This window comes from Pogoniulus pusillus, chromosome 7 (genome assembly GCF_015220805.1).
Source record: "Pogoniulus pusillus isolate bPogPus1 chromosome 7, bPogPus1.pri, whole genome shotgun sequence".
In the NCBI taxonomy this organism is placed as follows: domain Eukaryota; kingdom Metazoa; phylum Chordata; class Aves; order Piciformes; family Lybiidae; genus Pogoniulus; species Pogoniulus pusillus.
The window spans coordinates 40655293-40682535 of NC_087270.1; the positions used below are offsets into that span (position 1 = coordinate 40655293).

General features: G+C 52.2%; 1 protein-coding gene across 1 annotated transcript; it reads left to right on the plus strand.

The window, feature by feature from the left end:
* LOC135177039 (L-threonine 3-dehydrogenase, mitochondrial-like) lies at nt 1-27243 on the plus strand. Its single transcript, XM_064146689.1, has 9 exons — nt 1-71; nt 12053-12253; nt 13512-13554; nt 18270-18340; nt 20945-21094; nt 21179-21351; nt 23459-23549; nt 25466-25735; nt 26867-27243. Exons 2-9 carry the CDS (start codon nt 12070-12072, stop codon nt 27004-27006), a joined length of 1122 nt encoding a protein of 373 aa, XP_064002759.1. The 5' UTR covers nt 1-71; nt 12053-12069; the 3' UTR covers nt 27007-27243.

The following is a 27243-nucleotide window of genomic DNA, read 5'->3' on the forward strand; positions in this document are numbered from 1 at the left end:
CCCAGGGGCTTCTCGGGGCGCGGCGCCGCGGAGCGGAGCACGAGGTGGCGGCGGCGGCAGGAGCTCGACGGGTGAGTGCGGGGCCGGGCTGCGTGCCCGTGGGGATGCGTGCCCGTGGGGCTGCGTGCCCGTGGCGCTGCGTGCCCCTGGGGCTGCGTGCCCGTGGCGCTGCGTGCCCGTGGCGCTGCGTGCCCGTGGGGATGCGTGCCCGTGGGGATGCGTGCCCGTGGCGCTGCGTGCCCCTGGGGCTGCGTGCCCGTGGCGCTGCGTGCCCCTGGGGCTGCGTGCCCGTGGGGATGCGTGCCCGTGGGGATGCGTGCCCGTGGCGCTGCGTGCCCCTGGGGCTGCGTGCCCGTGGCGCTGCGTGCCCCTGGGGCTGCGTGCCCGTGGGGCTGCGTGCCCGTGGCGCTGCGTGCCCGTGGGGCTGCGTGCCCCTGGGGCTGCGTGCCCGTGGCGCTGCGTGCCCGTGGCGCTGCGTGCCCCTGGGGCTGCGTGCCCGTGGGGATGCGTGCCCGTGGGGATGCGTGCCCGTGGCGCTGCGTGCCCCTGGGGCTGCGTGCCCGTGGCGCTGCGTGCCCGTGGCGCTGCGTGCCCGTGGGGATGCGTGCCCGTGGGGATGCGTGCCCGTGGCGCTGCGTGCCCCTGGGGCTGCGTGCCCGTGGCGCTGCGTGCCCGTGGCGCTGCGTGCCCGTGGCGCTGCGTGCCCGTGGGGATGCGTGCCCGTGGGGCCGGGCTGCGTGCCCGTGGGGCCGGGCTGCGTGCCCGTGGCGCTGCGTGCCCGTGGCGCTGCGTGCCCGTGGCGCTGCGTGCCCCTGGGGCTGCGTGCCCCTGGCGCTGCGTGCCCCTGGCGCTGCCTCACTGCCGGGCGGGCGGCCGAATGAATGAGGTGGGGGAAGGGAGGCGCTGCTCTCCCCGCGGCCGCGACGCCCGCAGCGGTGGCTTCCCCGCCCGCATCGCCTGGCCGCCGGGGGCTGGCGCAGCCCGGAGCCCTGCCCGGGGAAGGAGCCTGCTTACCCCGCGGCAGCGCCACCGCTCCGGCGGTTCCGAGGGAGGAGGTTGCGGGGCCGGAGCAGGGCGTTGGGCTTCAGAGCCCTTTTTGGCCCCTTAGCAAGTGAGCAGCTTGTCGTAGGGGGCTCCGCCCGTGTGCGCTGCCTGCGGGCGGGGCTGATGGGCTCCGAGGGCACCGCACCGCACGTTAGCTGCTGTAGCCTGACCGTGGCGCTTTTTTGGCTGCCCAGGTCAGGATTCCAGTCAGTCCCTTGGTGTCTGAGGCTGATGTCACTTCTCGGGGGGGGCATGGCGTTGTCCCAGGGGCCTGCGTCACCTCTGTTAACCGAGCCCTGGTCAAGGTTGTTCTAACCGAGGTTAGCCAGCAGCTGCCTGCGTAGGGAGCAGCACAAACCCTCTCACCTCGCTGCCCGCGGGCGTGAGGAGGGCCACAGGGGCTCTTGAACCCAGGGAATACCAACAGGGAGCTTGGAATGGCTTTGATCTATAGAATCACAGAATCAAGCAGGTTGGAAGAGAGCTCCAGGCTCATCCAGCCCAACCTAGCACCCAGCCCTCAACAAGCAACCAGACCATGGCACTAAGTGCCCCAGCCAGGCTTGGCTTCAACACCTCCTGCCACAGAGACTCCACCACCTCCCTGGGCAGCCCATTCCAATGCCAATCACTCTCTCTGCCAACAACTTCCTCCTCACAGCCAGCCTAGACCTCCCCTGGCACAGCTTGCAACTGTCCCCTTCTTCTGTTGCTGCTTGCCTGGCAGCAGAGCCCAACCCCACCTGGCTACAGCTTCCCTGCAGGCAGCTACAGACAGCAATGAGCTCTGCCCTGAGCCTCCTCTTCTGCAGGCTGCACACCCCCAGCTCCCTCAGCCTCTCCTCATAGGGCTGTGCTCCAGGCCCCTCCCCAGCCTCATCACCCTAGTTTTTGCAGCAGGAGTGCTCCCAGCTGCTGTGGTCAGATGGACTCTGCAGTTGGCAGCTCATGGACACCAGAGAGTAAAGCTTTGCCCTAGGACAGGCAAGGTGACATGTGCTTTGTCTTCTGGGTGCCCAAGGTGGGCAGTAGCTTCCCACTTGAGCTCTTCTTCATACAGCTGGGAAAAATTAGAGCAGCTTTTCATTGCACAAGCCCTGCTCCAGGACTGAAGCAGCAACTGTGTGGGTTTGGAGACAGCCATGAGTTGGGAACAGTAGCTTGGAGTTCAGTGTGTTGGCATGATCCGTGATCCCGAGCATCTTGTCTGTTTTGAAACTACTTTTGGGTGGGAATCTGTGAGATCCTGCAGTGATCCTAGAGAGCATCTTAGCTTCCCTTTGAAAGGAGCCAAGTTTCACACACAGAATTTCACACAGAATTTCTTAGATGGGAAAAGACCTTCAAGATCATCGAGTCCAATCATTACTTAATGATATGAATATGTCATTCAGTTAGAATTATCTGACACCTCTAAGTATGGGTTTCTGGCATGTCCATCACCAGGTTTATATGACTTTGTAGTTATTTTCACTCAACACAATGTGGAGAAGCATCCTGCGGCATCTCGGCAGCTGTGCAGCCCCTGGACGTGCAGTGGGAGATTGGGGATTTGGTTTTGACCTCTTTGTTCTCTCTGTTTCCCATTTTCCTTGGAGCTTGCTGTTGTGGAATTTTTCCAGAGCAAACCCCACGAGTTTCTTATCTTATCACTGTACCACTGTACTTATAACTGATACAGAAGGAACTGCTGGCTCCTCTGGATGTGTTTGTCGGCTTTTATGTGAGTAACAGGTGCTTGCCAGTTATATAACACCCTGGAACTCTTGCAAAGGAACAACAGCTGGCAGTTCACTTGCTGAGTGCCTGTTTCTCCTTTCCTCCTTTATTCCCTTTCCCTGTGCTTTAATCTCCTTACAAGCCCCAGAATTTCCCCTGCTCTCCAAGGGGGATTATTGCTTTTACATCCGAACATGTGTTTGCTTCATGCTAATCCTTTGCACCACAACCAGTCAGTTTAATACTTGGCCCTTGGGGATGAATCATAGAATAATAGGTTGGAAGAGACCTCCAGGGTCATCCAGTCCAACCTAGCACCCAGCCCAATGCAGTCATCCAGACCATGGCACTAAGTGCCTCATCCAGTCTATTCTTGAATACCTCCAGGGATAACAACTCCACCACCTCCCTGGGCAGCCCATTCCAATGCCAATCACTCTCTCTGACAACAACTTCCTAACAACATCCAGCCTAGACCTCCCCTGGCACAGCTTGAGACTGTGTCCCCTTGCTCTATTCCTGCTTGCCTGGCAGCAGAGCCCAACCCCACCTGGCTACAGCCTCCCTGCAGGCAGCTGCAGACAGCAATGAGCTCTGTCCTGAGCCTCCTCTGCTGCAGGCTGCACACCCCCAGCTCCCTCAGCCTCTCCTCACAGGGCTCTGCTCCAGGCCTGGGGTCTCCTTGGTTCAAGGTGCTGCTTTGAGGCATGGAATCTTAGAATGGTTTGGTTTGGAAAGGGACCTCCAAGATCATCTTGTTCCAACCCTTGTGCCACGGGCAGGGACGCACAGAGAGTTACAGACGTGTCAAAATCAGGCAGATGGGAACCAAATGATAGCCCTGGCTGAGGCTGCTCTCACACTCACAGCTTTTTTTTCTGCCTGGTTGGAAGGTATGGGACAACTCCTCCTTTCTGTCAGGTTTTGATTGGCTTTCAAAGGAGGCTGTGTCCTATAAATTGCCACAGTGCCTCTGCTTCTGTCCTATTGCCAGCCCAGGGGCAGGTGAGTGCAGAAGGGGAAGGAATTCCAGCGTCTGGTGGTTAATGCTTGAAGTTGGGGTTGGTTGTTAATTGCAGTGAATGAGGTGAGAGGAAATAACATGTTTCAGGGGTAAAGCTTCCTTATTTTACTTGATCTAGACAGCAACAGAATGAGTTGCTAATATCAGGAGTAAAATTAGTGACTGAGAAACTATTGCCAGCCGAGGGGCAGGTGAGTGCAGAGGGGGAAGGAATTCCAGTGTCTGATGCTTAATGCTCAAAGTTAGGGTTGGAATGAATGAGGTGAGAGGAAATAACATGTTTCACAGTTGAAAATTACTTATTTGACTTGATCTAGGCAACAGCAGAATGAGCTGCTAATAGCAGGAGTAAAACTAGGGACTGAGAAACTATTGCCAGGCAAGGGGCAGGTGAGTGCAGAAGGGGAAGATATTCTAATGTCTGGTGCTTAATGCTCGAAATTAGGGTTGGAATGAATGAGGTGAGAGGAAATAACATGTTCCAGAGGTAAAGCTTTCTTATTTTACTTGATCTAGGCAACAGCAGAATGAGTTGCTAATATCAGGAGTAAAATTAGTGACTGAGAAACTATTGCCAGCCCAGGGGCAGGCGAGTGCAGAAGGGGAAGGAATTCCAGCGTCTGGTGCTTAATACTTGAAGTTGGGGTTGGTTGTTAATTGCAGTGAATGAGGTGAGAGGAAATAACATGTTTCAGGAGCAAAGCTTCCTTATTTTACTTGATCTAGACAGCAGCAGAATGAGTTGCTAATATCAGGAGTAACATATAGTGACTGAGAAACTATTGCTGGGTGAGGGGCAGGTGAGTGCAGAAGGGGAAGGAATTCCAGTGTCTGGTGGTTAATGCTCAAAGTTGGGGTTGGTTGTTAATGGCAATGAACGAGGTGAGAGGAAATAACATGTTTCAGGGGCAAAACTTATTTTGCTTGATCTGGGCAATGGCAGAGCGAGCTCCTAATATCAGGAGTAGAATTAGGGACTGAGAAACTATTGCCAGCCGAGGGGCAGGCGAGTGCAGAAGGGGAAGGAATTCCAGTGTCTGATGCTTAATGCTCAAAGTTAGGGTTGGAATGAATGAGGTGAGAGGAAATAACATGATCCAGAGGTAAAGCTTTCTTATTTTACTTGATCTAGGCAACAGCAGAATGAGTTGCTAATATCAGGAGTAAAATTAGTGACTGAGAAACTATTGCCAGCCCAGGGGCAGGCGAGTGCAGAAGGGGAAGGAATTCCAGCGTCTGGTGCTTAATACTTGAAGTTGGGGTTGGTTGTTAATTGCAGTGAATGAGGTGAGAGGAAATAACATGTTTCAGAGGTAAAGCTTCCTTATTTTACTTGATATAGACAGCAGCAGAATGAGCTGCTAATATCAGGAGTAGAATTAGGGACTGAGAAACTATTGCTGGGTGAGGGGCAGGTGAGTGCTGAAGGGGAAGGAATTCCAGCGTCTGGTGGTTAATGCTTGAAGTTAGGGTTGGAATGAATGAGGTGAGAGGAAATAACATGTTTCAGGGGCAAATCTCCCTTATTTTGCTTGATCTAGGCAACAGCAGAACGAGCTGCTGATATCAGTGACTGAGAAACTAGTCAGAAGGTGATATTGGGGAAGGGAGGGTGTGAAAATATGGCTCTGATGTTTTTTGTTTCCCTTCATTTCCTTAGAGTGCAGAATTCCTCTTTGGGGCAGTAAGAAAGAAGGAATCTGTACCAAAAACCCCGACCAAACAAAATGCTTTTCACTTCAGTTATGAATTCAAGGAGTTCCTTTTGTATTCAGAGCTGTTAATCACTCCTACCAGCTTTAAAATGAGCCAACTCAGGTGTAGCAGAAGCAGCTACTCTGTCCGAGTTGGTTTTGCAGTTGACCACTGTGGTGGGACTAACTTTATCTTATGGTTTGGTTTGGGGGAAGTGTTTTTAAGGCATAGAGTTTCTTTTATATATATATATATATATATGTCTTTAGAATCATAGAATCAAGCAGGTTGGAAGAGACCTCCAAGCTCATCCAGTCCAACCTAGCACCCAGCCCTATCCAGTCAACCAGACCATGGCACTAAGTGCCTCATCCAGGCTTTGCTTCCCTGCCCCCTTCCCCTTTATATTTGAAATGGAAATCAATGCACATCATATGTGGGTTGGATTCCTTTTCTTTTTGCCTGCAGCTCTGCTGTTTGGTGAGCCAGGAGGTGGGTTGGGGTTTTTTTGTTCAGCCTGGTATAAAATGTGGTGACTGTTCCTTGAGCTCAGCCTGGACTTGCCAGGAAATTCCCAGCTCAATCCTGTGTGCTTTCGCTCCAGGTGTGGTTGGAAAAAGCCAGCCCAGTAGGTGGGAAACCAATTTGGTCCTGGCGTGGCATTTTTAGTAGCAACTAACTTGAGCCTGTGCTTTGTTTATAGAGCTCAAAATGCCTTTTTGGGCTCTTTGAGGGGAAATTTTCTGCAACAGAGAGCAGTGAGTTTCAGTGCTGTGAGAGGTGTTCATTATCCCGTTCTGAAACAAGGAGGGATTGTTGTGGCTCATTGCAGGGACAGTGCTGCCCTTTAACACTCTTGCTTTGGTTTCCTAGGGAGAAACCTGTCCTAGGAGAGGGAATTATCAGGGTATGTCTGCTTGCTGCCTTCTTCCCCAGCTCACCTAATTAGTTTTGCACCTAGTTTCAAGCTTGGCAAGGACTGAGTCTCAAACCCAGCAAGAACCTGTCTGTTTTGTGAAGGTGGGCATGCAGGGGAGGGAAATCTCAGTCATGCCTTGGCTGAGCAGCAGAGAATGCATGCAATTTGAGGGGACCTCTGGAGGTCATCTGGTCCACCCCCCTGCTTCAGGCAGAGTCACCCAGAGCCAGTACCATTGGAATGGGCTGCCCAGGGAGGGGGTGGAATTGCTGTCCCTGGAGGTGTTGAAGCCAAGCCTGGCTGGGGCACTTAGTGCCATGGTCTGGTTGGTTGGCCAGGGCTGGGTGCTAGGTTGGACTGGCTGAGCTTGGAGCTCTCTTCCAACCTGCTTGATTCTATGACCATGTCCAGATGCCTGTCAAAGGTCTCCAAGGATGGAGGCTCTGTGATTTCCCTGGGCAACCTGCAAGCAGCGACAGTGCTTGGGCAGCCTTGAAGTGAGAAGGTGTTTCTTGATGCTCAGGGGAACCTCCTGTGTTCCAGTCTGTGCCCATTGTCTCTGGTCCTGGCACTGGGCATCAGTGAGAAGACTGACTCCAAGCTCTTTGCACCCCTCCCTTCAGGTATTTATGTGCATTTATAAATTCTCTCCAGAGACTTCTCCAGACTGACCAGTCCCAGCTCTCTCAGCCTTTCAGACATAGAGTCATAGAACCATAGAATCAAGCAGGATGGAAGAGAGATCCAAGCTCAGCCAGTCCAACCTAGCACCCAGCCCTGGCCAAGCAACCAGACCATGGCACTAAGTGCCCCAGCCAGGCTTGGCTGCAACACCTCCAGGCACAGTGACTCCACCACCTCCCTGGGCAGCCCATTCCAATGCCAATCACTCTCTCTGCCAGGAACTTCCTCCTAACATCCAGCCTAGACCTCCCCTGGCACAGCTTGAGACTGTGTCCCCTTCTTCTGTTGCTACTTGCCTGGCAGCAGAGCCCAACCCCACCTGGCTACAGCCTCCCTTCAGGTACTTGTAGACAACAATGAGCTCTGCCCTGAGCCTCCTCTGCTGCAGGCTGCACACCCCCAGCTCCCTCAGCCTCTCCTCATAGGGTTTGTGTTCCAGGCCCCTCACCAGCTTCATTGCCCTTCTCTGGACACCTTCCAGCACCTCAACATCTCTCTTGAACTGAGTGGCCCAGAACTGGACACAGCACTCAAGCTGTGGCCTGAGCAGTGCTGAGCACAGGGGCACAAGAACCTCCCTTGTCCTGCTGCCCACACTGCTCCTGAGCCAGCCCAGGATACCATTGGCTCTGCTGCCCACCTGGGCACTGCTGCCTTAGCTTCAGCCTACTATCTATCAGTACCCCCAGGTCCCTTTCCTCCTGGCTGCTCTCAGCCACTCTGGCTCCAGCCTGTAGTGCTGCTTGGGGTTGTTGTGGCCAAAGTGCAGAACCCTGCCCTTGGCCTTGTTCAGTCTCATCCCATTGGCCTCTGCCCACCCATGCAGCCTGGCCAGGTCCCTCTGCAGGGTTCTGCTGCCCTCCAACAGCTCCACAGCTGCTCCTAGCTTGGTGTCATTCTCCAGTCTCTTCATCATCTTGGTGGCCCATGGACAACATAAGCTGAATTGTACCAAACAAGACAGGAGAAAGATGTCACAGCCTCTTAGATAGGAGTTAGTTACCTCCAAGATTGGGTCCTCAGGAAATGGGGCTGCTTAGAAAAACACAGAAAATCATAGAATCAACCAGGTTGGAAGAGACCTCCAAGAGCATCCAGTCCAACCTAGCACCCAGCCCTGGCCAATCAACCAGACCATAGAATCAACCAGGTTGGAAGAGACCTCCAAGAGCATCCAATCCAACCTAGCACCCAGCCCTGGCCAATCAACCAGACCATAGAATCAACCAGGTTGGAAGAGACCTCCAAGAGCATCCAGTCCAACCTAGCACCCTGCTTCACTTTCCATGCTGCAGGAATAGCTTTTTTGGTCCATGTTTTGGTTTGGGTTTTTTTTTGGTGGTGCTAAGGGTAGGTGTATAGGGTTGGTGTATGACAGGGAATGGCAAGGGACTGGTGCAGTGCCTGGAAAAGATGGACTGATGGCTTCTGCAGCACTGTGACAGGAAAGGTACAGCTTGAATAGGTCAAGCCTGTAGTTGGGGATCCCTGTGAGAGGTTTGTGGCTGTGAAGTGCAGCTTAGCTACTTCATGGTGTGCTAGTTTGAAGCTAGCTAGAATGATTTGGTGAGAAGAACTAGATCACAGGCTGTGAAAGGAGAACAGTGGTGACGTCTGCTGCACTCCTAGGCTTGCTGAGGTGGATAAGAGCAAGAACACAAACATAGATAAGGGAGTTGCTCTCTCTCTGGGCTTTGAGCTGCATTTCTCTCTCTCTAACTTAACCTGCTGTCTTTGACTAATCCACTTTGCTTCCCCTGGGCAAACCTCCATTCTTCCTTGGGACTGGGGTAAGGTAGAGAGGGGTGGGAGAAGGTGGAAGGGTGGTTGGGAGCCCCTCCTGGGGACTCAGGTTTCTGGCAGGGCTGTTGTGTTTCTGTATTACCTTTAACTTGTCTATTTCTGTCTATAACTGCATAAGTTGCAACTATCTGCTTGTCTCTTGTGCTAAGCTGTAAATGTAAAGCTTCATTCAGTTTCCAGAGCTGCTGAGCCTAGTCTGGGTGATTCCCAAAGTGGTGATGGGGGGCAGGGAACACCCAAACCATCACCCATGGAGGGTATAGGAACTGACCATGCTCCTCAGACTAATCTAAGTGGAGTGAGGAGAGAAAGAAATCTCAGAATGTCTTTGATCAGTTTAAATATGCAAATGTGCTTTTGATAATCTGCTTTGGGGGTAGGGGGTATCTTATTAAGCACATGATAGGCAGTTTAGCAAGGCTTCTGTAATTAAATAGCTCGACTCCCTGAAGTACCAGAAACTTCTCAGCCTTATGTAAGTGAGAGGAACACCTACATTAAGTAATTGTTTGCTTTCCTGCTGGAATTAGTAGTGCTGGAATTCATCTGCTGTGATCTCTTGTTCTGGTCTTCCTGCTCTCAACTCTCTTTTTAATAAGGTGTGGCACAATGAGGAAAGAATTGAGAAGGGAATCTTCAGCCAGCTGGTTTGTAATTCAAGAGGGATGCTGAGGTGCTGGAAGGTGTTGAGAGAAGGGCAGCAAGGCTGGGGAGGGACCTGGAGCACAGCCCTGTGAGGAGAGGCTGAGGGAGCTGGGGGTGTGCAGCCTGCAGCAGAGGAGGCTCAGGGCAGAGCTCATTGCTGCCTGCAGCTGCCTGCAGGGAGGCTGTAGCCAGGTGGGGTTGGGCTCTGCTGCCAGGCAAGCAGCAACAGAAGAAGGGGACAGAGTGTCAAGCTGTGTCAGGGGAGGTCTAGGCTGGATGTTGTTAGGAAGTTGTTGTCAGAGAGAGTGATTGGCATTGGAATGGGCTGCCCAGGGAGGTGGTGGAGTCTGTGTGGCTGGAGGTGTTGAAGCCAAGCCTGGCTGGGGCACTTAGTGCCATGGTCTGGTTGACTGGATAGGGCTGGGTGCTAGGTTGGACTGGCTGAGCTTGGAGGTCTCTTCCAACCTGCTTGGTTCTCTGATTTTATGCTTTCATCTGGGAATTCACTTCTAGCCCTTTGGGAAAGAGAGTTCAGCGTTGGGGAATAAGAAAGAATTGAAGTGATTGTGCTTTGAGAGTTGTGTTTGAAAGAAGCAGACTGGAGCCTCAGTGTGTGCTTTAGTAGGGATTCTCCATCTCCTTCCCCAGCATGGAAGATTTGGAGAGCATGAGAAGTAAAGCTGCATGTAGATTGGGGTAACTTACTGCTCCTTGTGCAGTGTGTTAGTGTGAGTGAATCCTGTCTCTGTGTGTGTGTGTGACACAGTTAAGGACACTGTGGTAGGGTTTGGAAGGGACCTCTGTAGGTCGTTTAGTCCAGTCACTGCTGCTGAAGCAGGGTCACCCAAAGCAGGTTGTGCAGGGTTTCAGAAGTCCCTCGAGAAGCAGAGTCCAGAGCCTCTCTGAGCAGCCTGTTCTAGTGCTCTGTCACCCTCAGAGCAAAGAAGTTTTGCTTGAGGGGTAGGTGGAAGTTGCTGAGTTCCAGTGTGTGGCTGCTGTGCCTCGCTCTATCAGTGGGCACCAGTGGAGACAGGCTGGCCCCACCCTCGTGGCCCCCACCCTTCAGATACTGATAAGCACTGAGAAGATCTCCTCTCAGTCTCCTTTTCCCCAAGCTAAACAGCCTCAGGTCACTCTGCCTTTCCTTAGGGAAGAAACACTCCAGTCCCTTCAGGGTCTTTGTGGCCTCTGCTGGCCTCTCCAGCCATTCCCTGTCTCTCTTGACCTGGGGAGCCCATAACTGATCACAGCACTCCAGATGTGACCTCACAGAGTGAGGGGGAGAAGAGCTTCATCCAACCTGCTCTTGTTAATGCAGTCAGGGGACCATTTCCATGAGTTATGGATCAATAACTGCTGCTTGCTTTGCTTCCCTGGGTGCTGTCCATCACACATGAAGTTGGAGCAAAGCAATGCTCTCAGAAGAGGTTTTACTGCTGCCTCTGTTGGCTGAGCTGGATCTTGCTGATGCAATACTAAGCAGATTTGCTTATTCACAGCAGTCTGACAGACTTGCACTCTACCCACAGCCAAGCTGTGTAATCACAGCAAGCTGAACTTGTTGAATCCTGTATTTGTTGTCCTTCCTGCTTGGAGTCACAGCTTCCAGTGCCTGTTTGAAAAAGGCTTCAGCTTCAGCCATCTCCTCACTGTTCATTATGCTGGACTCTGGGCTGGGGCTGTGGGTGTTTTTCTTGAGCTCACTCTGGTCAATGCATCATTTGTGCTACTTCACAGGCTGCTTCTAGTAAATGTGGCTCTGGGGTGACACATCAGCCAGGATTTGGTTTGCAGCAAGCTTCTCTGAAACCCTTCAGAGTGTTTAAAGTGAATGTTTATAAGGAGGTAAAGTGTAAGTGCCAAGAGGATGGAGCCAGGCTGTGCTTGGTGATGCTCAAGGACAGGACAAGGGGCAATGGGTGGAAGTTAAGGCAGAGGAAGGTCCATAGAAACACAAGGAGGAATTTGGACAAGGCCAAATAGGAGCTGCATATAGGTTGGGGTAGTCCCCAGTGTCAATACAGGCTGGAGGATGGTGGGATCCACAAAGCTGCTGGAGGGAATGGAACAGCTCTGTTATGAGGAGAGCCTGAGGCAGCTGGGGCTGTGCTGCTGGGAGAGGAGGAGACTGAGAGGTGACCTCAGCAATGGTTATAAAGATGTGCAGGTGAGTGCCAGCAGGCTGGAGCCAGGCTCTGCTGGGTGATGCCAAGGACAGGACAAGGGGCACTGGGTGGAAGTTAAGGCAGAAGAAGGTCCATGGAAACATGAGGAGGAATTTTTCTCCCTGTGAGGGTGACAGAACACTGGAACAGGCTGCCCAGGGGGGTTGTGGAGTCTCCCTCTCTAGACATATTCAAGACTTGCCTGGTTGCATTCCAGTGTGACCTGCTCCAGGTGATCCTGCTCTGGCCTGGCTGAGCTTTGGAGGTCCCTTCCAGCCCCTGATGCTCTGTGACTCAGTGAAAATGTTTGCAGTGGTCGAGCTGTTCACGATGACTCCTTTCTCTTGTTCTCAGAGCACATTCAGAGGAAGATGGCAGTCATGAAGAGCGTTGGCAGGGCTGTCAGCCAGCTGCTGCAGAGCTCGGGCTGTGGCTGTGGTGTCTCCGTCGTGCCGGTTCGATGCATTGGAGTCTCACCCCGCCAAGTGGCTTCTGATGCTGCCTTCCACTCGGTGACCTTTGCTGAGACAGATCATCCTCGGGTGCTAATTACAGGTCAGCACTCCTCTCCTGGCTGTTCCTGCTCCAGCTGCTCAGTCCAGCCTCCCACTTCCCTCCTCCCTCCCGAGCGAGCAGAGTACTGGAAGCAAAAGTACTCAAACTGTTCTGGATCTGTGATCATCGTTTACATAGCCATAGAGCACTGGAGGTTGGAAAAGACTTCTGAAGATCACTCTAATCAGGGTCACCCACAGCAGGTTACACAGAATTGCATCCAGGCTGCCTTCAAATCTCTCCAGAGAAGGAGACTCCTCAAATTCTCTGGGCTCTGTCACCCCAAAGGAAAGAAGTTTTGCCTCCTGTTCAGGTGGAACTTTCTGTGCTCCAGTCTGTGCTGGGCATCACTGAAAAGAATCTGGCTCCATCCTCCTGACCTCTACCCTTTAGATTTGATAAGCACAGAGAAGGTTCCTGGTCTTCTCCAGGCTAAAGAGCCCCAGGTCCCTCACCCTCTCCTCCTCAGAGAGGTGCTCCAGTCCTCTCATCATCTTCATAGCCCTGTGGAGTATTCTATCTCCCTTTGCTGTCTAGAGCTACCTGAAGCTCCCAGGTGGGGTTGGGCTCTGCGGCCAGGCAAGCAGCAACAGAAGAAGGGGACAGAGTGTCAAGTTGTGCCAGGGGAGGTCTAGGCTGGATGTTGTTAGGAAGTTGTTGTCAGAGAGAGTGATTGGCATTGGAATGGGCTGCCCAGGGAGGTGGTGGAGTCTCTGTGGCTGGAGGTGTTGCAGCCAAGCCTGGCTGGGGCACTTAGTGCCATGGTCTGGGTGCTTGGCCAGGGCTGGGTGCTAGGTTGGACTGGCTGAGCTTGGAGCTCTCTTCCAACTTGATTGATTCTATGGTTCTATGATATAAGATCAGAGTCCTGTATGAGCTTCATGTTAACTGGAACAGGCTGCCCAGGGAGGTGGTGGAAGCCCCATCCCTGGAGGTTTTTAAGGCCATACTGCCTGGGGCTGTGAGCAACCTGATCTAGTATGAGGTGTCCCTGCCCATGGCAGGGAACTGAATGATCTTTGAGGTCCCTTTCAACCCAGACAGTTCTGTGATTCCTTTCTTTTTTCCATAGAATCAACCAGGTTGGAAGAACCCTCCAAGATCATCCAGTCCAATTTCCTTGAGGATAACATAAGAGCTTTTGGAGTCACTGAGAAAAACCACACTTCTTTCTGATGTGATGCATGTAATAATGGAACTCTGGATTTTAATAGCCCTTTTTTCCTCTGAATTTTATCTCTTGTGCTTTGTCTTTTAGGTGGTCTTGGCCAGCTTGGGGTAGGACTTGCTAAGCTTCTGAGGTATGTCATGATTTTTCTTGCTGTTAATGAGGAATTGAAGCTTTAGCCAGCCCTTTGTTGTGGAGGCAGGGAATGAATGTGGCTGAGTCAGGGATAATAAAAATACAAGTATTGTATTTTCCTGGAATCCTGCCCCCAAACTATACACAAAAATTAGTTTAGGTTTAGTTACAGATTCAGTTCCATTGGGAATTTCTTCCAAAAAATAAAGGTGTTATAGACAACTGTAGAGATCTAGGAAGTAAGGAAATGGAAAAGGCTGGATGTTAGGAGGAAGTTGTTGTCAGAGAGAGTGATTGGCATTGGAATGGGCTGCCCAGGGAGGTGGTGGAGTCTCTGTGCCTGGAGGTGTTCAAGAAAAGCCTGGCTGGGGCACTTAGTGCCATGGTCTGGTTGATTGTTGAGGGCTGGGTGCTAGGTTGGGCTGGCTGAGCCTGGAGCTCTCTTCCAACCTGCTTGATTCTGTGATTCTATGCTGCAGGCATTATCCAGTAGAATCATAGAACCAGTCAGGGTTGGAAGGGACCACAAGGAGCAGCCAGTTCCAGCCCCCCTGCCATGCCCAGGGACACCCTACCCTAGAGCAGGCTGCACACAGCCTCACACAGCCTGGCCTCAAACACCTCCAGCCATGGGGCCTCAACCACCTCCCTGGGCAACCCATTGCAGCCTCTCACCACTCTCCTGCTCAACAACTTCCTCCTCACCTCCACTCTCACTCTCCCCACCTCCAGCTTTGCTCCATTCCCCCCAGTTCTGCCACTCCCTGACAGCCTCACAAGCCCCTCCCCAGCTTTTTTGGAGGCCCCCTCAGATGCTGGAAGGCCACAAGAAGGTCACCTGGGAGCCTTCCCTTCTGCAGCCTGCACAGCCCCAACTCTTTCAGTCTGTGCTCACAGCAGAGCTGCTGCAGCCCTCTGAGCATCCTCCTGGCCCTGCTCTGGACACACTCCAGCATCTCCACAGCCCTCTTGTCCCAGGGGCTCCAGACCTGGCTGCAGTACTCCAGGTGGGGTCTCAGCAGAGCACAGCAGAGGGGGAGAATCCCCTCCCTGGCCCTGCTGGCCACACTTCTGCTGCTGCAGCCCAGGCTCTGCTTGGCTTTCTGGGCTGCAAGTGCACACTGCTGGCTCCTGTTGAGCTTCTTCTCCAGCAGCACTCCCAAGTCCCTCTCCTGAGGGCTGCTCTCCAGCCACTCACTGCCCAGCCTGGAGTGGCAGAGCTGCCAAACTCAGAGATACCTGAAGCTTTTCTTCCATGAGTGGCATGATCATGGAACACTCTCTTCACAGCAGCAGGAGAGAGCCAAAACTGCCCATGTCCCCAGTCTGGAAGGCAGCCATGGAGTTGGCTGCTGATATGGCCTGAGAGGAGCCTGGCCTGGATGTCACCGGTGGCTCTCTCAAAAGGACCCTAGGGCTTGCCAAGCCTGCAAGTTTGCAGAGAAGGGTGCAGAAGTGGGGAGAGCTGTCCACAGGCAGGGAGGGGGAGAAAAGGAGAGCCGCACAAAAAGGTAGGAGCTGTCCAAAAGCAGGAATGGTCCAGTCACATGTGATGGTTTGGGTGTTACCTGCCCCCCACACACACTTTGGAAATCACCCAGACTAGACTCAGCCTGCTCTGGAAATTGAATGAAGCTTACATTTACAGCTTAGCACAAGATACAAGCAGGTATTTTCAGTATATACAGTTATAGACAGAAATGGACAAGGTAAAAGGTAATCCAGAAACACAACAGCCCTCCCTGAGTCTCCAGGACAGGCTCTCAACCACCCTTCCACCTTCTCCCACCCCTCTCTACCTTACCCCAGTCCCAAGAAAGAATGGAGGTTTGGCCAGGGGGTTAGAAAGCAAAGTGGATTAATCAGAGAGATGGCAGAGAGACGAGAGAGAGAAAGGCAGCTCAGAGCTCCCCAGCAGAAGTGAGTTATCTGTGTTTGGGTTCTTGTATCTCTCAGCAAGCCTGTGAGTGAGGTAGACATCAGCACTGTTTTCCTTTTCACAGCCTGTGATCTAATCCTTCTCACCAAAACATTCTAGCTAGCTTCAAACAGCACATCAGGGCAGGACCCTGTCCTGTTGGGCACTCTGTGAAGGTGAGGAACTGTCAAGGCAGGAACTTTCCCCATTTTCCCTTGCTCTATCTGTCCCTTTCTTTTTTATCCTCCTGTCAAAAAAGAGTGGATGTGGTGCTTGAGGCTGTGGTCTGGTGATGCAGGATGCTGGGATGCAGGTTGGACTGGCTGGTCCTGGTAGTCCTTTCCAACCATAGCAGTTGATAGCGATTGGATGTTGTGCTGAGGGATTTGGGTTAGTCAAGGACTTGTCAGTGTGAAACTACTGATTGGACTCAAGGAGCTTGAAGGGCTTTGCCAATCTAAGCAGTTCTGTGATTCTAGACAAAGTGTCCATTTACCATTTCATACTGAGTGTAAAACCCCAGCCAAGCAGCAGCCCAGTTCCAGCGTGGGCTCCCACACAGGTCAGCACACACATGGCAAAGGCTCCTGTTGCTCTTCCCCCTCAAGCCCACAGCACAGAGGGGGAAAGCAATATTCACACCTTCTTTCCCCAGTCAAACCCATGGAGGGGAAGGGAGAGGAAAGGAATTTGGGGTACCCCAGGACAACTTCTAGAAGCAAAGGTTTTCTGAGAAGTTTATAGCAAACCTCTGCATTCCTTTTTCCTTTCTCACTTTGCATTTCACCATCGTTTTGCTTCTTACTCCTGTGCTTAATTTAGGTGCACCTATGGTACTCTGTGTGTCCTAAAACAGCATCATTGCCTTGACTCAGCATCAACTCCCTGCTGGGTTCAGTCTGCTTCCAGTTCAATGGAAGTGTTCAGAATATGAATCCTCAGAGAGGGGTCATAGAATCATAGAATCAAGCAGGTTGGAAGAGACCTCCAAGCTCAGCCAGTCCAACCTAGCACCCAGCCCTCAACAAGCAACCAGACCATGGCACTAAGTGCCCCAGCCAGGCTTGGCTTCAACACCTCCAGGCACAGAGACTCCACCACCTCCCTGGGCAGCCCATTCCAATGCCAATCACTCTCTCTGCCAGGAGCTTCCTCCTCACAGCCAGCCTAGACCTCCCCTGCCACAACTTGAGACTGTGTCCCCTTGTTCTGTTGCTGCTTGCCTGGCAGCAGAGCCCAACCCCACCTGGCTACAGCCTCCCTGCAGGCAGCTGCAGACAGCAATGAGCTCTGCCCTGAGCCTCCTCTGCTGCAGGCTGCACACCCCCAGCTCCCTCAGCCTCTCCTCACAGGGCTGTGCTCCAGGCCCCTCCCCAGCCTTCTCTCAACACCTTCCAGCACCTCAACATCTCCCTGCAATTCAGGAGCCCAGAACTGGACACAACACTCAGGGGGTGGCCTGGGCAGTGCTGAGAACAGGGGCAGAAGAACCTCCCTTGTCCTGCTGCCCACACTGCTCCTGAGCTAGCCCAGGATGCCATTGGCTCTCTCTGGCAGTTTCAGTTAAGTAACTTCAAGACTGAAGTGATCTATTTTTTGAAGCACAAACAAAAATAAAGATCAAGGTGCAAGTTCTTGAGGTTTTTAAGATTTAGTGAAAGTTGAACAGATAAAGCAAAAGGAGTACACAGAAAATGTATTTCATCATAGAATCATGGACTGGTTTAGGATAGAAGAGACCTCAAAGCTCAGCCAGTGCCAACCCCTTGCCACAGGCAGGGACAGCTCCCACTAGAACAGGTCACTCAAGGCCTCATCCAACCTGGCCTTGAACACCTTCAGGGAGGGAGCAGCCACAGCCTCCCTGGGCAACCTGTGCCAGTTTTTCTTCACCATCATCACTGGAAAGAACTTCTTCCTAACATCCAGTCTGAATCTCCCCTCTGCCAGTTCAAACCCATCCCTCCTCATCCTGTCATTACAAGACCTTGCCAATAGTCCCTCCCCAGCCCTCCTGTAGGCCTCCTTTAGATATTGGAAGGCCACTCCAAGGTCTCCTCAAAGCCTTCTTCGCCTCCAGGGAGGGAGCAAGGCTCACATCCAGTTACCTTGAATATTTTGTTGTTATCTTTTGAATGCAGGATGCTCTGACAGCTCTCTCTAGTCCACATCATTGCCCATATCAAGTCCTGCTCAGCTTCTGACTGTTATTTGCACACAGGCAGTGTTTGTTGCCAAGGATGTGGGCCCTGACTAAACCTGAGCAAACTGATTGCATTCAACACTCTGCTACAGTTGGAATGTTTTCTAGCATTTGGGAGTCCTGCTGGACAACAAATTCAGCATGAGCTGACAGCTCAGGAAGGCCAGTGGTCTCCAGGATGCATTTAGAAGACCTCAGCCAGTGGGTCAAGGGAGTTCTCCACCCCCTCTACACTGCCCAGCAAGGCCACATCTGGAGTACTGAGTCCAGTTCTGGACTCCTCACTTCAAGGGAGAAAGGGAACTACTGAAGAGAGTCCAGCAGAGGCTGCAAAGGGAGTGAGGAGTCTGAATCATCTGTCTTATGAGGAAAGATTGCCCTTGGAATGGGCTGCCCAGGGAGCTGCTGGAGTTGCTGTCCCTGGAGGTGTTGAAGCCAAGCCTGGCTGGGGCACTTAGTGCCATGGTCTGGTTGCTTGGCCAGGGCTGGGTGCTAGGTTGGACTGGCTGAGCTTGGAGCTCTCTTCCAACCTGCTTGGTTGTAGGATATTGATCTATGACCCTGACTGTGCCATGTGGGTATTTTCACACAGGAAGCGCTTTGGGAAGAACAATGTGATTCTGTCTGACATCAGGAAGCCTGCAGACAGTGTTTTCTACAGTGGTGAGTGACTGGGGAAGCACCTGGGGAAAGAAGAGCACATCTTGGCTTTAGCCCTGATGTTATGGAACCATAGAATTCATACATTCAGTCAGGGTGGGAAGGCACCACAAGGATCAGCCAGTTCCAACCCCCTGCCATGCCCAGGGACACCCTACCCTAGAGCAGGCTGCACACAGCCTCACACAGCCTGGCCTCAAACACCTCCAGCCATGGGGCCTCAACCACCTCCCTGGGCAACCCAGTCCAGCCTCTCACCACTCTCCTGCTCAACAACTTCCTCCTCACCTCCACTCTGACTCTCCCACCTCCAGCTTTGCTCCATTCCCCCCACTCCTGCCACTCCCTCACAGCCTCAAAAGTCCCTCCCCAGCTTTTTTTGGAGCCCCCTTCAGATCCTGGCAGGCCACAAGAAGGTCCCCTGGGAGCCTCCTCTGCTCCAGCCTGCACAGCCCCAACTCTTTCAGTCTGTGCTCACAGCAGAGCTGCTGCAGCCTCTGAGCATCCTCCTGGCCCTGCTCTGAACACTCTCCAGCATCTCCACATCCCTTTTCTAATGGATGCTCCAGACCTGGATGCAGTACTCCAGTTGGGGTCTCACCAGAGCAGAGTAGAGGGGGAGAATCACCTCCCTGGCCCTGCTGGCCACACTTCTCCTGCTGCAGCTCAGGTCTGAACAAGAAGTGCATTAAACTGAACCATTTAGTGTAGGAAACTTCAGGATATTGCCTTCCTGCCCTGGAGTCTTGTCAAGACATTGATTTCTTCTGTCTGTCATTCCCTTTCTCTACATATGACTGTTTTCTGGTTGGCTGTTTGTTTATTCCCACTGTTGTTTTGCTATGTCATTGAGCAGAATAACTTCTTGGGTCAACCTGAGCTTGGCTTTGCTGCTCCTGCTGTAAAAAGAGAGGCATTTATTCCTTGGGAAACTTAAATCTGTGCTTTGGTTAGACATGCTTGGGCAAATTTGAGGACAGTGTGGGGTGTGGAGTAGTTCTGGATTATCTCCTTTAGCAACTCAGCACAGGTTTTTCTTTGTCATGACTGTTTATTGATCATAGAATCATAGAATCAACCAGGTTGGGGATGTATTTAGGTGTTATATGAGATGGCTCTGGGCAACCTGATCTAGTGGAGCATGTCCCTGCTCGCTGCAGGGAGTTGGACTAGATGACCTTAGAGGTCCCTTCCAACCCAAACCATCCTTTGATTCTATATTCCCTGTTTTCATGGGGCAGGCTGTGGATGTAGTCTACTTGGACTTCAGCAAAGCCTTTGACACTGTCTGCCACAAGAAGCTCCTAGCCAAGCTGGCAGCTCATGGCTTGGACAGATTCACTCTGTGCTGGATCAAGAACTGGCTGGATGGCAGAGCCCAGAGAGTGGTGGTGAATGGTGCCACATCCAGTTGGCAGCTGTCACCAGTGGTGTTCCCCAGGGATCAGTGCTGGGCCCAGTCCTGTTCAATATCTTTATTGATGATCTGGATGAGAGGATTGAGTCCAGCATCAGTAAGTTTGCAGATGACACCAAGCTAGGAGCAGCTGTGGAGCTGTTGGAAGGTAGGAGAGCCCTGCAGAGGGACCTGGCCAGGCTGCATGGGTGGGCAGAGGCCAATGGGATGAGACTGCGCAAGGCCAAGTGCAGGGTTCTGCACTTTGGCCACAACAACCCCAAGCAGCACTACAGGCTGGGGACAGAGTGGCTGAGAGCAGCCAGGAGGAAAGGGACCTGGGGGTACTGATAGATAGTAAGCTGAAGATGAGCCAGCAGTGTGCCCAGGTGGCCAAGAGAGCCAATGGCATCCTGGCCTGCATCAGGAACAGTGTGGCCAGTAGGACAAGGGAGGTTTTTCTTCCCCTGTACTCAGCACTGGTCAGGCCACCCCTTGAGTACTGTGTCCAGTTCTGGGCCACTCAATTCAAGAAGGATGCTGAGGTGCTGGAACATGTCCAGAGAAGGGCAACAAAGCTGGTGAGGGGCCTGGAGCACAAATCCTATGAGGAGAGGTTGAGGGAGCTGGGCCTGTTTAGCCTGGAGAAGAGGAGGCTCAGGGGTGATCTTATTACTGTCTACAACTACCTGAAGGGACATTGTAGCCAGGTGGGGGGTGGCCTCTTCTCCCAGGCAACCAGCAATAGAACTAGGGGACACAGTCTCAAGTTGTGCCAGGGTAGGTATAGGCTGGATGTTAGGAAGAAGTTCTTCACAGAGAGAGTGATTGGCATTGCAATGGGCTGCCCAGGGAGGTGGTGGAGGCACCGTCCCTGGGGGTCTTCAAGAGAGGCCTGGATGAGGCACTTAGTGCCATGGTCTGGTTGATTGGATAGGGCTGGGTGCTAGGTTGGACTGGATGAGCTTGGAGCTCTCTTCCAACCTGTTTGATTCTATGATTCTATGACCTTCGAGGGTCCCTTTCAACCCAGTGCAGTCTGAATCTGTGTCCTTGCTACTTTGCTGACCACTGCTGGTAGGTGTGCATTCTGCTCTGCAGCCAAACCCTCACGACTGGGACAAGAAGCAGCAATCTGAGCTTGATGTAGAACTTTTCTTTATCTCCATTCTTCTTAGCACTCACCTTTCTGCTGGTTCCCTTTCTTCTAGGTCCTTTTATCTATGCAGACATCTTGGACTACAAGAACTTACGCGAGATAGTGGTGAATAATCGGATCACTTGGCTCTTCCACTACAGTGCTTTGCTCAGTGCTGTTGGAGAAGCAAACGTCCCTTTGGCCAGAGCTGTAAATATTACTGGTATGTGACAAGGCTGTGAAGTTCATGACTCCTTCAGAGGCTTCAGAGAGCTCTGCCTGTGCTGATAGCTGTGCTTTGTTCCAGGTTTACATAACGTGCTGGATATCGCAGCGGAGCATAGTTTGAGGCTCTTTGTTCCAAGCACTATTGGAGCCTTTGGACCCACCTCTCCTCGAAATCCAACTCCTGACCTCTGCATTCAGAGACCAAGGACAATCTATGGAGTCTCCAAAGTTCATGCTGAGCTCATGGGAGAAGTGAGAATGGTTTTATTTGCTTTGGTTTGTGGAAGTTCTGGGAGAACTCCCAGGCTTTTGTAAGATCTCTCACCGGAGTAGTTTCTATTCCCCATCCATTCACACAGGACCACAGAAGCATTCAGGTTGGAAAAGCCCTTCAGGATCACCAAGTTCAACCAATAACTCTATGGTTCACCCTAAACCAGATCTCCAAGCACCACATCCAAACAGCTTTTAAACACATCCAGGGTTGGTGGCTCCACCACCTCCCTGGGCAGCCCATTCCAATGCCTGACCACGCTTGCTGGGAACAAATGTGTCCAGTGTCCAGTTCTGGGCTCCTCAGTTCAAGAGAGATGTTGAGATAATGAAATGTGTCCAGAGAAGGGCAGCAAGGCTGGGGAGGGGCCTGGAGCACAGCCCTGTGAGGAGAGGCTGAGGGAGCTGGGGGTGTGCAGCCTGCAGCAGAGGAGGCTCAGGGCAGAGCTCATTGCTGCCTGCAGCTGCCTGCAGGGAGGCTGTAGCCAGGTGGGGTTGGGCTCTGCTGCCAGGCAAGCAGCAACAGAACAAGGGGACAGAGTCTCAAGTTGTGGCAGGGGAGGTCTAGGCTGGATGTTGTTAGGAAGTTGCTGGCAGAGAGAGTGATTGGCATTGGAATGGTCTGCCCAGGGAGGTGGTGGAGTCTCTGTGCCTGGAGGTGTTGAAGCCAAGCCTGGCTGGGGCACTTAGTGCCATGGTCTGGTTGCTTGGCCAGGGCTGGGTGCTAGGTTGGGCTGGCTGAGCTTGGAGGTCTCTTCCAACCTGCTTGATTCTGTGATTCCATCATTCTGTGATTCTATTATCCAGGCCAAACCTGTCCAGTCACAAGTTGAGGCCATTCCCTCTTGTTCTATCACTAATTACCTGTGAGAAGAGACCAGCACCAATCTGTCCACATCCTTTCATGTAGCTCTAGACAGTAATAGATCTCCCCTCAGCCTCCTCTTTTTCAAACTATCCATCCCCAGCTCCTTCAGACACTCTTCATAGGATTTATTCTCCAAAATTACTCCTTCCTCCAGGCTTTAATGCTCAGTAGTAGACTGAGGCAGCTCTTAAGGACAAATCTCTTTTGAGTATTGTTGGAACCATCTTTTGAGCGTTGCTGATGGAGATGATCTTTTTAGGTGAGGCTTCACCAGTACAGGGGCACAAACACTTCCCTGTTCCTGCTGGCCACACTTCCTGACCAAGGCCAGAATGCTGTTGGCCTTCTTCACAGTATCACAGTATCATCAGGGTTGGAAGAGACCTCACAGATCATCAAGTCCAACCCTTTACCACAGAGCTCAAGGCCAGACCATGGCACCAAGTGCCACGTCCAGTCCTGCCTTGAACAGCTCCAGGGACGGCGACTCCACCACCTCCCCGGGCAGCCCATTCCAGTGTCCAATGACTCTCTCAGGGAAGAACTTTCTCCTCACCTCCAGCCTAAATTTCCCCTGGCACAGCCTGAGGCTGTGTCCTCTCGTTCTGGTGCTGGCCACCTGAGAGAAGAGAGCAACCTCCTCCTGGCCACAACCTCCCCTCAGGTAGTTGTAGACAGCAATAAGGTCTCCCCTGAGCCTCCTCTTCTCCAGGCTAACCAATCCCAGCTCCCTCAGCCTCTCCTCGTAGGGCTGTGCTCAAGGCCTCTCCCCAGCCTCGTTGCCCTTCTCTGGACACGCTCAAGCATCTCAGTGTCCCTCCTAAACTGAGGGGCCCAGAACTGAACACAGCACTCAAGGTGTGGTCTAACCAGTGCAGAGTACAGGGGCAGAATGACCTCCCTGCTCCTGCTGACCACACCATTCCTGATTCTTGAGATGTCCCACAGCCTGAGGGGTTTTCAACTTCTGGACACTGTGTCTTAAGCCTACTTTAGAAACCAACCAGCATCAAGCATCCACCTCTGCTGATGTGGACACAGCATAGAGAAGGAGCAGTGGGGACATTGGCAAGGAATGGAGACGTTTTAGTAGCAGCTTGTGCCAGGAAGTGGTTCCAGTATGGAGGTTCTCCCTGTGGCAGCTCTTCCATGTGAAATCAGTGAGTTCTGTGGCCTGGTCTCAATGCCTGAAGCTCCTTTTCTCTCCTCTCTCTGCAGTACTACCACTACCGCTACGGCCTCGACTTCCGCTGCCTGAGGTATCCAGGAATTATCTCTGCTGACTCTCAGCCTGGTGGGGGAACAACTGGTAAGTGACTTGTGGCCAGGTCTCTCTTGCAGGCAGGGAAAACCAAGCCAGTGCAGTCCTGGGGATTTCAGCTGTGGCAGTGCAGAGCATCAGTGCAGAGATCTTATTTGGGCTGTGCTCCAATACCTTTATCCTCTTCAGCCTGGGGCTTAAGTCCATGGTCTTTGTCATTAGACAGTAACTGAGAGGGTTGGAATTCATTACATTGATGTGCTTTGGTAGCACTTCAGACTCTGCTCTTTTGCTCCCCTTGCTTTGGTAGCACTTCAGACTCTGCCCTTTTGCTCCCCTTGCTTTGGTAGCACTTCAGACTCTGCTCTTTTGCTCCCCTTGCTTTGGTAGCACTTCAGACTCTGCCCTTTTGCTCCACTTTCTTTGGTAGCATTTCAGACTCTGCCCTTTTGCTCCCCTTGCTTTGGTAGCATTTCAGACTCTGCCCTTTTGCTCCCCTTGCTTTGGTAGCACTTCAGACTCTGTCCTTTTGCTCCCCTTGCTTTGGTAGCACTTCAGACTCTGCCCTTTTGCTCCACTTTCTTTGGTAGCATTTCAGACTCTGCCCTTTTGCTCCCCTTTCTTTGGTAGCATTTCCAGCTCTGCCCTTTTGCTCCACTTTCTTTGGTAGCATTTCAGACTCTGCCCTTTTGCTCCACTTTCTTTGGTAGCATTTCAGACTCTGCCCTTTTGCTCCCCTTTCTTTGGTAGCATTTCAGACTCTGCTCTTTTGCTCCCCTTTCTTTGGTAGCATTTCAGACTCTGCCCTTTTGCTCCCCTTTCTTTGGTAGCATTTCCAGCTCTGCCCTTTTGCTCCCCTTTCTTTGGTAGCATTTCCAGCTCTGCCCTTTTGCTCCCCTTTCTTTGGTAGCATTTCCAGCTCTGCCCTTTTGCTCCCCTTTCTTTGGTAGCATTTCCAGCTCTGCCCTTTTGCTCCCCTTTCTTTGGTAGCATTTCCAGCTCTGCCCTTTTGCTCCACTTTCTTTGGTAGCATTTCCAGCTCTGCCCTTTTGCTCCACTTTCTTTGGTAGTATTTCAAACTCTGCCCTTTTGCTCCACTTTCTTTGGTAGCATTTCAGACTCTGCCCTTTTGCTCCACTTTCTTTGGTAGCATTTCCAGCTCTGCCCTTTTGCTCCACTTTCTTTGGTAGCATTTCAGACTCTGCCCTTTTGCTCCCCTTTCTTTGGTAGCATTTCCAGCTCTGCCCTTTTGCTCCACTTTCTTTGGTAGCATTTCAGACTCTGCCCTTTTGCTCCACTTTCTTTGGTAGCATTTCCAGCTCTGCCCTTTTGCTCCACTTTCTTTGGTAGCATTTCAGACTCTGCCCTTTTGCTCCACTTTCTTTGATAGCATTTCAAACTCCCATTTTGCTCCCCTTTCTTTGGTAGCATTTCAGACTCTGCCCTTTTGCTCCCCTTTCTTTGGTAGCATTTCAGGCTCTCCCCTTTTGCTGCACTTTCTTTGGTAGCATTTCCAGCTCTGCCCTTTTGCTGCACTTTCTTTGATAGCATTTCAAACTCCCCTTTTGCTCCCCTTTCTTTGGTAGCATTTCAGACTCTGCCCTTTTGCTCCCCTTTCTTTGGTAGCATTTCAAACTCTCCCCTTTTGCTGCACTTTCTTTGGTAGCATTTCAGACTCTGCCCTTTTGCTCCCCTTTCTTTGGTAGCATTTCAAACTCTGCCATTTAGCTTCAGTGTGCAAATGCCCAAATAGCATCAGGATGGTTCAGGACGACTCCTGCTATACAATGTAAATCATACCCAATTCTGCTGCTAGATTAAAATCTAGAGAGATTCCAGCCTAGAGATTAAGAAAACCCTAGAGATTTTAATCTGGAGGCTTGGGGCTCAGTCTGAGGATTGCTTACTGTCACAAACCCCAGGCTGAGGTGGATTAGTCACCCACCTATTGCTCTTTCCCACAGATTATGCTGTCCAGATTTTCCACGATGCCATAAAGACAGGCAAATTCCAGTGCTACCTAAAGCCAGACACTCGTCTCCCTATGATGTATATTGATGACTGTCTGAAAGCCACTCTAGAGGTCATGGAGGCCCCTGCAGAGGCACTGAGCATGAGGACCTACAACATCAGTGCCATGAGCTTCACTCCTGAAGAGCTGGCGCAGGAGGTGCAGAAGCATATTCCTGAGCTGGAGGTGACCTACAATGTGGATAAAATCAGGCAGGCCATAGGTTAGTATCAGCCTCTTTGGCAGCAGGTAAGAGATGTTAGGGTGCTGTGTGTTTAGAACAAAACAAAGTTTCTCCTCTTTTTAGGCGCTTGCAAATTGCCCTCCTGTGCTGTTTAACTGGTAACAGCTTGCCAGTCATGGAATCAGTCAGGGTTGGAAGGGAGCACAAGGAGCAGCCAGTTCCAACCCCCCTGCCATGCCCAGGGACACCTTACCCTAGAGCAGGCTGCACACAGCCTCACACAGCCTGGCCTCAAACACCTCCAGCCATGGGGCCTCCACCACCTCCCTGGGCAACCCAGTCCAGCCTCTCACCACTCTCCTGCTCAACAACTTCCTCCTCACCTCCACTCTGACTCTCCCCACCTCCAGCTTTGCTCCATTCCCCCCACTCCTGCCACTCCCTCACAGCCTCAGAAGTCCCTCCCCAGCTTTTTTGTAGCCCCCTTCTGATGCTGGCAGGCCACAAGAAGGTCACCTGGGAGCCTCCTCTGCTCCAGCCTGCACAGCCCCAACTCTTTCAGTCTGTGCTCACAGCAGAGCTGCTGCAGCCTCTGAGCATCCTCCTGGCCCTGCTCTGGACACTCTCCAGCATCTCCATATCCCTCTTGTCCCAGGGGCTCCAGAGCTGGATGCAGTACTCTAGGTGGGGTCTCACCAGAGCAGAGTAGAGGAGGAGAATCCCCTCCCTGGCCCTGCTGGCCACACTTCTGCTGCTGCAGCCCAGGCTCTGCTTGGCTTTCTGGGCTGCAAGTGCACACTGCTGGCTCCTGTTGAGCTTCTCCTCCAGCAGCACCCTCGAGTGCCTCTCCTGAGGGCTGCTCTCCAGCCACTCACTGCCCAGCCTGCATTTGTGCTTGGCATTGCCCTGACCCAGCTGCAGGACCTTGCACTTGGTGTTTTTGAACCTCCTGAGCTTGGCTTGTGCCCACCTCTGCAGCCTGTGCAGGTCCCTCTGGATGGATCCCTGCCCTCCAGCCTGGCTGCTGCACCACACAGCTTGGTGTGGGCTGCAAACTTGCTGAGGGTTCAGCTTTAGCACTTCAAAATGGTCAGTGATGGTGAGTCTTGAAGTGTAAAGACTTGCTCCTTAAACCTCATGCTCCTTGTTTCTTCTCTCTTCTCCCTGCAGCTGACAGCTGGCCGATGAACTTTGATGACAGCAACGCCCGTAGGGACTGGGGTTGGAAACACGATTATGATCTCCCTGAGTTGGTGACTACAATGTTTAGCTTCCTGGGCTCTGACTCCAGGATTGCTCAAGCTAACTGAAATAACTTTGTAAGATGTTTCCAGATTTCCACAGAGGACCAGGAAGAAATGGCTGAATTAGTTTATCCTTTTCTGAGGCTTAGAGCATGTCACTTATTAGAGGTTTTCTTGCTGAGTAGCAGTAGAGCTGGGCAGAAACATGCTGCAGCTGGAATGTACTGTTAGATCACCAACATCATTTGGTGCAGTCTCCAAGCACAGCACTGATGACAAACATCAAAGATTCTTGGACTTTCA

Bases quoted from the DNA above. Each gene is read 5' to 3' on its own strand.
- LOC135177039 (XM_064146689.1), top strand. From the start codon at position 12,070: ATGGCAGTCATGAAGAGCGTTGGCAGGGCTGTCAGCCAGCTGCTGCAG. The intron at 12,254-13,511 runs GTCAGCACTCCT...TTTGTCTTTTAG, and splicing joins TCCTCGGGTGCTAATTACAG to GTGGTCTTGGCCAGCTTGGG. The intron at 25,736-26,866 runs GTTAGTATCAGC...TTCTCCCTGCAG, and splicing joins TAAAATCAGGCAGGCCATAG to CTGACAGCTGGCCGATGAAC.